General features: G+C 41.2%; 1 protein-coding gene and 1 long non-coding RNA gene across 2 annotated transcripts; one reads left to right on the forward strand and one right to left on the reverse strand.

Annotated features, from left to right (window-relative positions):
- LOC128437172 (uncharacterized) lies at nt 1–1594 on the forward strand. The gene is made up of 4 exons (XR_008338174.1): nt 1–102; nt 511–693; nt 1314–1400; nt 1528–1594. It is a non-coding gene; the product is annotated as an uncharacterized LOC128437172 (long non-coding RNA).
- A 5979-nt stretch (nt 1595–7573) lies between these two features.
- LOC128436841 (zinc finger protein 572) lies at nt 7574–10305 on the reverse strand. The gene is made up of 2 exons (XM_053418730.1): nt 9962–10305; nt 7574–8813 (listed from the first exon to the last, which is right to left on the reverse strand). Exons 1-2 carry the CDS (start codon nt 10266–10268, stop codon nt 7990–7992), a joined length of 1131 nt encoding a protein of 376 aa, XP_053274705.1. The 5' UTR covers nt 10269–10305; the 3' UTR covers nt 7574–7989.
- Nucleotides 10306–10505: the final 200 nt, after the last annotated feature.

The raw sequence follows: 10505 nt of genomic DNA on the forward strand, positions 1-10505 counted from the left end.
TGTCGTAAAAACCCTATTTGTAAACAACCAGTCCTTTAACTCAGCGCTACGTCATAAACACGGCGCGCTTGGAAGACCACGATGTCATCTTCCTTCTGTCAGGTAAGTAGTTTATTGTTTTTAAAGATCGTTACGATCTAGGTTTACAGTCCGAGTGCGGAGAGAGTCCGTCAATCCACACTATGGACGCTGTTCATGAGCTAATACGCCATTGTTAGCCACATGCTTCAGCCCACGGTAGCCTGTGCTACCTGGGAGGTGAATACATGGTTGTTGAAACCAGTTCAAGACGCTTAGCTCATCATTGAGGGACGCTACAATATAAATATAAACATGAATTTGATTTATGAATGCTTTAGATTAATAAGGAGTGTATTTCTCTACTATTACTCCACAATATCAGGTCAATTTGGTTTAATGTATAGTATGCACTATGACAATAATGTTTCCATGTTATGGAGTTGCGATTCATTTTATAAAACAATTGCTATGTTCTGTTTTTTAATCAAGGAGGATCCAAGTGAAGCTACAGGAGTTTCATTAACGTCAACAACTTGGACCGAACAGTTTGTTTTGCTTGATGAAGAGCAGGAAGGGCAGCCTGGAGAGAAAGAGAAGCCGGGTTGAGCCCACTACCATCATCCATGTACCACAAGGAAGATGAGGGAGAGAAATGATCCTACCATTAAAGAGGTACTTTTAAGTTACATACCAGAAACACCATTTTATATAATGTGCTAAATATACATTTTTATTACATCCCCAAAGTACGCTTGCTGAAATACAAGTTAATATCACACTGAAAGAATTTTGATCAATCATGCTTCCCTGCTGTGATTGTTTAACTGGGAAAACAGCTTTTTACACAGGAAGGCAAGTACATTTAAGGAATACATGTGCAAAGTTTTCCTCTGTTATGTATAATGATGACCCCCATCAAACATAATGTTAGCAATATTTACACCTTTTAATTTATACTGTTTATTTCTGTCTACATGTGTGAATTTGCCTTCATTAGTTTCAGAAAAGAGCGATGATGTATCGGTCAGTGGGCGGCAGCACGAGACTCCACAAACTAGTCTGTAAGCAAAGCAGACGAAGGCATCGAGGTTGCGGCCTGCCATCATTGTTATTTTTGCTTAAGGGACTGAATATGTTTCATGCAGGAATATTAGCATTTCCCTTATATCTACCAAAACTGCTTGTTTCACAGACTGCAGTTTTGTTTTGATCCGATGTGGTGTGCAAATACAACCGTATCTGCAATGGGTTGTGGGGCATTAACATTTGTAACTCTAATTTTGTTTTGACAGACTGTGAAAAGAACGTTGAGAACATCACCACTCTACAGGAAGACACAGTCCAGTAATGGGTGTCAGAAGTTCAGTAGTGAACGACAGGTACTGTGGGAAAATGTGTGTCATTGTTGTACAATGTCCTTTGACTCTGTTTACACAAGGTTAACACAAAAAGGTTTGATTGTAAACTGATATTGGTATGAATTCATGTTATTCTCCTCTTCACAAGAAACAAACAATCCAAATTACCTGCAGAACACCCTTGATGGACGCTTCAGCTACATCGTCAGACTGGCCAGACAGCAAGATGCCAACTTTAATGCCAATTTATTTGTGTAACATTCTGTGACCAAATGTATAGATAACTTTTTGTAGATTGTAAAAAAGATAACCCATTTATTAAAAAAAAACTACACTAGAATTACCGCAATGCGTTGTATGACTCCGCTAACCAGTGCAGTGTCCGTCTACATATTTGAAATATACATTTGGTCACAGAATGTTACACAAATAAATTGGCATTAAAGTTGGCATCTTGCTGTCTGGCCTCCTTGATTACAAAACAGCAATTGTTTTATAAAATTAATCGCAACTCCATAACATGGAAACATTATTGTCATAGTGCATACTATACATTAAACCAAATTGACCTGATATTGTGGAGTAATAGTAGAGAAATACACTCCTTATTAATCTAAAGCATTCATAAATCAAATTCATGTTTATATTTATATTGTAGCGTCCCTCAATGATGAGCTAAGCGTCTTGAACTGGTTTCAACAACCATGTATTCACCTCCCAGGTAGCACAGGCTACCGTGGGCTGAAGCATGTGGCTAACAATGGCGTATTAGCTCATGAACAGCGTCCATAGTGTGGATTGACGGACTCTCTCCGCACTCGGACTGTAAACCTAGATCGTAACGATCTTTAAAAACAATAAACTACTTACCTGACAGAAGGAAGATGACATCGTGGTCTTCCAAGCGCGCCGTGTTTATGACGTAGCGCTGAGTTAAAGGACTGGTTGTTTACAAATAGGGTTTTTACGACAGCCACACGTCATATGTCCGCTCGCGCACTCGGTCCGGTCGCGCACTCGGGCCGGCCTCGGTATGAACAGACTCGCAGGATCCTTCTCATTAGAGACGTAATCTAGACTCAAATATTACTATTATATAACATGAATAACATTCACGATCACTGAAGGACACCACGCAGGGACTGTGATTTAAACATCAAGCTGCGCCGTGGTGGCATGGCAACCATCATAGCAACGATAAAAACATGCGTGATAACTATTAAAATATTTATCATAAGCACGAACTGGCTGAAGACTGTGGAAGCAAAGAGCACATTTCTCGCTAGAAATGGTGTCAGAATGTATTTTTATGCCCAAACTAAGTTACAAAATTATATTTTTATCTGAAAAAACAAGGAATCTGCGCCATGTTTTCCTCTCCGCAGACGGGAGCTTGAGAGTCACGTGACGTGAGAACACGCCAATGCAAAACAATGGGAGGACTAAATGTTACCATCTCACAATCTGAGAGGCCAGATTGTGAGATGGTAACGTCGTTCCAAGTGGACCAACGTTGCCATTGAACGTTTTCTGATGAGACTGGGTTGGCTTAAACATGTACAGATACTGGGCTAGAAGCATCAGAAATGCCTCCAATACTGGAAATGTTCCGGGTCAGAGTACTTCTATAATCTATATACCGATCGAATACTATATATTTTAAGTATTTTAGTTTCAGCCAGATAAACAGACAAGATTTATTTGTGTTCTTTTTCAATTACGACTGTTAAAGGTCCCCGTAGAAATTCTTTTTATGTAGTTGTTCATTTTCAGTCTCAGTATATATCTATATATATATACAGTGCCTTGCATAAGTATTCACCCCCTTTGGACTTTTCTACATTTTGTCATGGTATAACCACAGATTAAAATTTATTTCATCGTGAGTTTATGTAATGGACCAACACAAAATAGTGTATCATTTGGAAGTGGGGGGAAATATTACATGGATTTCACAATTATTTACAAATAAAAATCTGAAAAGTGTTGAGTGCATATGTATTCACCCCCTTTACTGTGAAACCCCTAACAAAGATCTGGTGCGACCAATTGCATTCACAAGTCACATTTGCAAGTCACATAATTAGTAAATAGGGTCCACCTGTCTGCAATTTAATCTCAGTATAAATACACCTGTTCTGTGACGGACTCAGAGTTTGTTGGAGATCATTACTGAACAAACAGCATCATGAAGACCAAGGAGCTCACCAAACAGGTCAGGGATAAAGTTGTGGAAAAATATGAAGCAGGGTTAGGTTATAAAAAAATATCCAGAGCTTTGAACATCTCTCTGAGCACCATAAAATCCATCATAAGAAAATGGAAAGAATATGGCACAACCGCAAACCTACCAAGAGGAGGCCGTCCACCCAAACTGAAGAGTCGGACAAGGAGAAAATTAATCAGAGAAGCAACCAGGAGGCCCATGGTTACTCTGGAGGAGTTGCAGAGATCCACAGCTGAGGTGGGAGAATCTGTCCACAGGACAACTATTAGTCGTCTACTCCACAAATCTGGCCTTTATGGAAGAGTGGCAAGAAGAAAGCCATTGTTGAAAGGGATCCATAAAAAATCCCGTTTGGAGTTTGCCAGAAGCCATGTGGGAGACACAGCAAACATGTGGAAGAAGGTGCTCTGGTCAGATGAGACCAAAATTGAACTTTTTGGCCTCAATGCAAAACGCTATGTGTGGCGAAAACCCAACACTGCCCATCACCCTGAGCACACCATCCCAACAGTGAAACATGGTGGTGGTAGCATCATGCTGTGGGGATGCTTCTCTTCAGCAGGTACAGGGAAACTGGTCAGAATAGAGGGAAAGATGGATGGAGCCAAATACAGGGAAATCCTTGAAGAAAATCTGATGCAGTCTGCAAAAGACTTGAGACTGGGGCGGAGGTTCATCTTCCAGCAGGACAATGACCCTAAACATACAGCCAGAGCTACAAAGGAATGGTTTGGATTAAAGAATGTTAATGTCTTAAAATGGCCCAGTCAAAGCCCAGACCTCAATCCAATAGAGAATCTATGGCAAGACTTGAAGATTGCGGTTCACAGACGGTCTCCATCCAATCTGACTGAGCTTCATCTTTTTTGCCAAGAAGAATGGACAAACCTTTCCATCTCTAGATGTGCAAAGCTGGTAGAGACATACCCCATAAGACTTGCAGCTGTAATTGCAGCGAAAGGGGGTTCTACCAAGTATTGACACAGGGGGGTGAATACTTATGCACCCAACAGATGTCAACTTTTTGGTTCTCGTTATTGTTTGTGTCACAATAAAATTTACCGATCGAATACTATATATTTTAAGTATTTTAGTTTCAGCCAGATAAAAAGACAAGATTTATTTATTTTTGTTCTTTTTCAGTTACGACTGTTAAAGGTCCCCGTAGAAATTCTTTTTATGTAGTTGGTCATTTCAGTCTCAGTATTTATCTATATATATGTATATATAATATATAAAATATAATATAAAATTAAATATAAAAAAATTAATTAAATTAAATATATATATGTTTTAATTAAATTAAATGGGGAAAAAAAAAAAAAAGTGCGCAGAAGCCCACTACGCACAGTCTGCGCAGAAGCACACTGCCCACGTTCTGCGCAGAAGCCCATTGCACACATCCTGAGTAGAAGCCTACTGCGCACATCCTGCGCAGAAGCCTACTGCGCACATCCTGCGCAGAGGCCTACTGCGCACGTTCTGCGCAGAAGCCTATTGCGCACATCCCGAGCAGAAGCTCACTGCGCACATTCTGCGCAGAAGCCCATTGCCCCCATCGCGCAGGAATTCCGCGCGCAGCTTTTTTTTTTCTTTTTTTTTTTAATTAAATTTTTTTTTTTCCTGGTTTTATATTTAATCAATTTAAATTAACATAGTGTAAGATATTTTGCAATTAGCAGGACCTGGTTGATACCAGGTCGGAGCAGGATAGGAGTGCTTCAGTCCAGTTGAACACTAGAGGTTGAAACTTCTCCTCTTGCTGCTGGAATGATAAAGTTTACAGATTTAACTAAGCGCTGCCTCAACCCGTTTGACTCAGCTGCTGCAGCGACAGACTTTCCTGAAGTCAGCAGATTCACGCACCGGACCGGAGGAGGCTACAGTCACCTGTGAAGACCATCATCATTTACCCTACAATCAGTACACGCTGAGGTGATAGACTGCGGTTAGAGTCAAAGATGATTTTTTAAAAAGCATTAACTTCAGATGCACAATTCAGAAAGCGCCGCAAAGTAGCGGAGGAGAAGAAAGAACAATATAGAGGTAAGAATCACCCCGATTGTGGACATCATTAATGTTTATTTTTGTCGACATGACATGATATGCTGTCAGTGCAGCTGATTTCAGACTCTTTATACTTTTTATTATATATTTTTATTATTTTTAATAGCTTACAATTTTGTCTGCCTGTGTGTGCAGCTGTATACAGTCCAACGGAGCCAACATTGCCAGGGCCGGCCCTGATGTCAGAACTGAGTTGTGGGGACAAATCAACAGTGGCCTTGCTTTTTTTATTTGACAAACCACGGTTTGCCTTGGTGTCAGGATCTAGATGTCTTAGCTTTCAGATTCTAATAGAGCTTATGCATATGTTCATAGACGTATCAGAGGAGGTAGTAATAGCTTAAAAAGCAAAGACTGATATTGGTGCTAACGCTTGATAAATATCTTGAATGAAGATTGAAAAAACATGCAAACGGAAATACCAGATATCTTGTCAGGGTTTGAGAAATGTGTGAGCAGTTTGAATCTTACCTTGTGTAAGCTAATGTTACACCATAAAATAATTTCCTTATTTAAACCATCTATAGTAAAAAGGAAAAAGTATAAAACTAAAACTACTTTCATCAAGGCCCAACAGTCCCCTTATGAAACCAAATTTCAAGCTCTGGATTATGATTTCGTTCTGAACCATATTTCTAATTGGCCCATAATTCTATGAAGTATCAATGAAATTGTTGGGAAAGGCCAAATTCCGCCAAAAGCATTCCTAGATCAGCCCCTTGATTTGGATCCACACCAGTGTTTAATGTTTGCCTCCCTGACTCATACCTTATCCTCACAAACAAACATATGAGAACAACCCCCAAGCAGAGGTAACAGTGAACAAATATGTGTGGGATAAGCTATTTGGACTCACTACGAATTTGTAGTTAACTAGTCATGTTAATGTTGCAGATTATTCTGTTCAGTACAAAATCAAAGACAATCTGCACCATCGCAGTAACAGATGGGGAAATGCAGTTTGTAAATGTCATCATCAGTGTATGTGACCTTTTGAGGATTTCTTCATTACACTGCAGAAACAGCCGCTTGGCATTTCACACTTTGTCTCCATCAGGCATTCTTTAACATCAGATCCCTCTTCTTCTTCTTTGTTTGGTTTATTGGCGGGTGGCAACCAACATCAAGGTGCATTACCGCCATCTACCCTGTCTCCTTCTTCTTCAGCTTCCTTGCTCGGCCCACTGGCATGTGGACACCAACCTCCGATTCAACATCAGATTGAATCTTCTGATGTTCTTCTGCTTTTTCTTCTTCATCAGATTTTTACATGCATTCAGCAGCTTCCTCATTAGTCAACACGTAGTGATTCTTATTCATATGAAAATCGTCATATCCTTGCTCTGTCTCACATGAATATTCCAACAGCATCTGGCAGTCTTATATGAAACTGCTTTTTATCTGTGGATCACCAGGGCCTCCCCTGTCTCCACAGTCTGCTGTTACTTGCCTTCAGATTAAATCCTCTCCATAGAGTTCCCTCAGGAGCCCCAACCTTTCTCTTGACTCCTTGACATACAGTATGTTGTGCTGATTTAGTCTGGTCATAAAATGTTATTTTACATTATCTTTCCTATTTTTGTTCTGTGTTGTTTTATACCCATGTAAATTTAATAAAGCAATTTGTTTTGATAGTGCTTTAGAAATATAGTTTAATTACCATTATATTTTTATTAGTATGTCAGCTCATTTTCTTGATCATGGCAGATCCTTTCCACATGGGGTCCCTATTGCCCCAAAATGAAAACTGGTCTTTTTTTCATCATCTGAAAATGTTGGTAGATGAGTCTTTTAAATTACATTAACAGGCAGGTTTTAACTTTACGTCTCGTGATGAGACAATTCAACTGTAGCCAGTGAAGCCTCCGTTCGTACAGAAACAAAGAGGCTGACGACTCCATTATCTTTTTATTAGACTTTTATTCTTGGAAACACATTCAATACATAAAGGAGAACAAAAACTGTCATTGAACCGCGCGAACCAAGAAACCATTGTTTTAAAACAAACATATCTAATCATATGAGCTAGTTAAGAATACACATTCATACTGTGCAAGGAACACACTTTAACCTTAAAATGACATGAAGGATATTATGAAAAATAGATAAATTATGTAGAAATAAGATATATTAACACAAATCTTTCGTGTTATTCAATGAGTTATATTTTCTAGGGACATAAAAACTGTTAAAAATCTGCTGATAAATCCTAATAAATCTTTTGTTGCAAAGGTTGCAACTGAATTACTTCTCTCCTGTATGAATCCTCACGTCTCGTACAATAGGACTGAATCGTAAATCTTTAACACACTCAGATCAACTAAACGGTTTCTCTCCTATATGACTCGTCATATGTTTATCAAGACTGCACTTATGGTTAAATCTTTTGCCACACTCAGAGCAACTAAACGGTTTCTCTCCTGTATGAATCCTCATGTGTCTATTTAGAGTTCCCTTTTGGTTAAATCTTTTACTACACTCAGAGCAACTAAAAAGTTTCTCTCCCGTATGAATCCTCATATGTGATTTTAGATGGCCACTCTGGTTAAATCTTTTACTACACTCAGAGCAACTAAACGGTTTCTCTCCTGTATGAATCCTCATATGGGATTCTAGATTGCACTTATGGTTAAATCTTTTACCACACTCAGAGCAACTAAACGATTTTTCTTCTGTCTTACATCCCATATCACTTAGAGGTTGTTTGTTATTTCTTGTATTTAAACCAGTCTGAGGTTCCCTGGTCTCCATCCAATCATCCTCACTGTCTTCAGTCTCAGAAGAGTCTTCAGTCTTGTCCTCAGGACCTGGTTGTAAACGTCCATCAGGATCTGAGTTCCTGGCTGGTTCTGGTCCTCCACAGTCCGCTCTGGACTCCTTCGTCTCACTCGGATGAAGCTTTGACGATTTAAGTTTCTCTTCTTCACTCTTCACATCGACAGGAGTCAATGTGAACTTGATATCAGCCTCCTCCAGTCCTTGAAGCTGCTGTCCATCCTGAGTGGTCCACGGTTCCTCCTGTTCCTCTTTAATGTGGGGGGGTTCTGGGTCCTCCTGGTCCACAAGGGGGCTCCACTGCTGCTGCTCAGGGGGAACCTCTTCTTTAATCACCATCAGTTGCTGGACGTCTGCAAGACAGACTGAAACACAAATACACACGTTTATCATTTCAGAGTTTCCTGAAGTGTTTTGAAAAACTTGTGTCGACTGTTGTAATTTTTGAACGATCAAATTCAGGAAGTAGAGATATTGAGGTCGTTTACAGTTGGTGTTACGACACAGCTCATTTTTTTTTTTTTTAAGTTTAAGATTAGGATACATTTATTTATCCCAACCACATGCACAGACATGCACAGGCACACTCATGAAATGTAACCTCTGCTTTTAACCCATCTGGTGCAGGACACAAAGAGCAGTGAGCGACCATGTACGGCGCCCGGGGAGCAGATGTTGGGGGAGTAAGGTGCCTTGCTCAGGGGCACTAGACAGGGTAGGGAGAATTCCCTTGGATTTTTGGACAGATCAATCCAGGTTCGTCTTTTTGTTTTTTCTCTGTGGAGTCGAACCAGAGACCTTTTCTGCCCATAGTCCAAGTTTCTGCCGCTAGTCCACCGCCTCTAAATGAGAGGCGGTGAGAAGGTCTCTGGTTCGTCTCTGGTTCGACTCCACGGAGAGACAACAAAAGACGAACCTGGATTGATCTGTCCAAAAATCCAAGAGTCTCCCTACCCTGTCTAGTGCCCCTGAGCAAGGCACCTTACTCCCCCAACATCTGCTCCCCGAGCGCCTGCACGCGGCTGCTCACTGCTCTGTGTGTACTGCACAAGATGGGTCAAAAGCAGAGATTAAATTTCCCTACCTGCATGAGTGTGCCTTTGCATGACTGTGCATGTGTTTGGGATGAATAAATGCATCTTAATCTTAAAGGAAGCAGCATAAAACAGAGTTTCTGATAAAAAAAGGTTTTTCATTCAGAGGCCAAATAAACCAATTAGGTGACTAACAGAGGAGAAGAGGGCGAGGGGAAGTTAGTTAGTTGGTTGAACTGCTTTCAGACCTGTGGGTAAAACTCAGAGAAATGTGTCCAGACTTTATGTTTCAGACATTAGCAACACAACAGCCGGTTTTCTGCACAGACTCGTTCACAACAGCATCAAATCCTCATTATTCAGGTGAGAGGTGGAGCAGCCTGGTGCAGCAGAAAGAGACAGGAAGTGGCGTATTAACTCCGCAGCTTGAGCTGATGCTAAATAACGTTAGCTTGTGAGCGGTTCCTCTAGGGACTGACCTGCTCTGTGCAGCTGGACTACGGGCTTCATCACGGCATCGAGCAACCTCCTCTGGCGGCAGATCTCCCGCTCGGACCGCTCCACTCGGTCCTCGTACTCTGCCAGGGTGTCCTCAAGCACCGCGAGGATCTCCTCCTCCGCTGCCGTGAGCCGCTCGGTGAGCATCGCTCTCAGCGCCGGGACTCGAGCCTCTCCTCCTCCTATCTCCACCTGCAGCAGAAAGTGTTCAGCGGCAGCAGTGATCCGCTCATGCACCGACACCCTCAGCAGCTTCACGACGGACATGTTGCTCCTCTCTGTGCACATCGAGTCTCAGAGCCATAGAGCGATCAGAGAGAGCGAGCGGCAGGAAACCAGATACTCTTATCTCCGAGCCAGCAGCGACTCCTGTTGGACTGGAAGACGAAGAGGAAACCAAAGTACTAATACTGCACAGTAGCAATGCTCTTTTGTCCAAAGCGACTTACATTTTTAGTACACTCAACATTTATGAGGGGCCACTTAGGGTTCAGTATCTTGCCAAGGACACTTCGGCATGCAGAT

This window comes from Pleuronectes platessa, chromosome 3 (genome assembly GCF_947347685.1).
Source record: "Pleuronectes platessa chromosome 3, fPlePla1.1, whole genome shotgun sequence".
NCBI classification, from domain to species: domain Eukaryota; kingdom Metazoa; phylum Chordata; class Actinopteri; order Pleuronectiformes; family Pleuronectidae; genus Pleuronectes; species Pleuronectes platessa.

Excerpts from the sequence above, each read along its gene's own strand:
- LOC128436841 (XM_053418730.1), bottom strand. The coding sequence starts at position 10,268 with ATGTGCACAGAGAGGAGCAACATGTCCGTCGTGAAGCTGCTGAGGGTG. Across the intron at positions 8,814-9,961 it reads AGTCCAGCTGCACAGAGCAG|TCTGTCTTGCAGACGTCCAG; the intron begins GTCAGTCCCTAG and ends TTTGTGTTTCAG.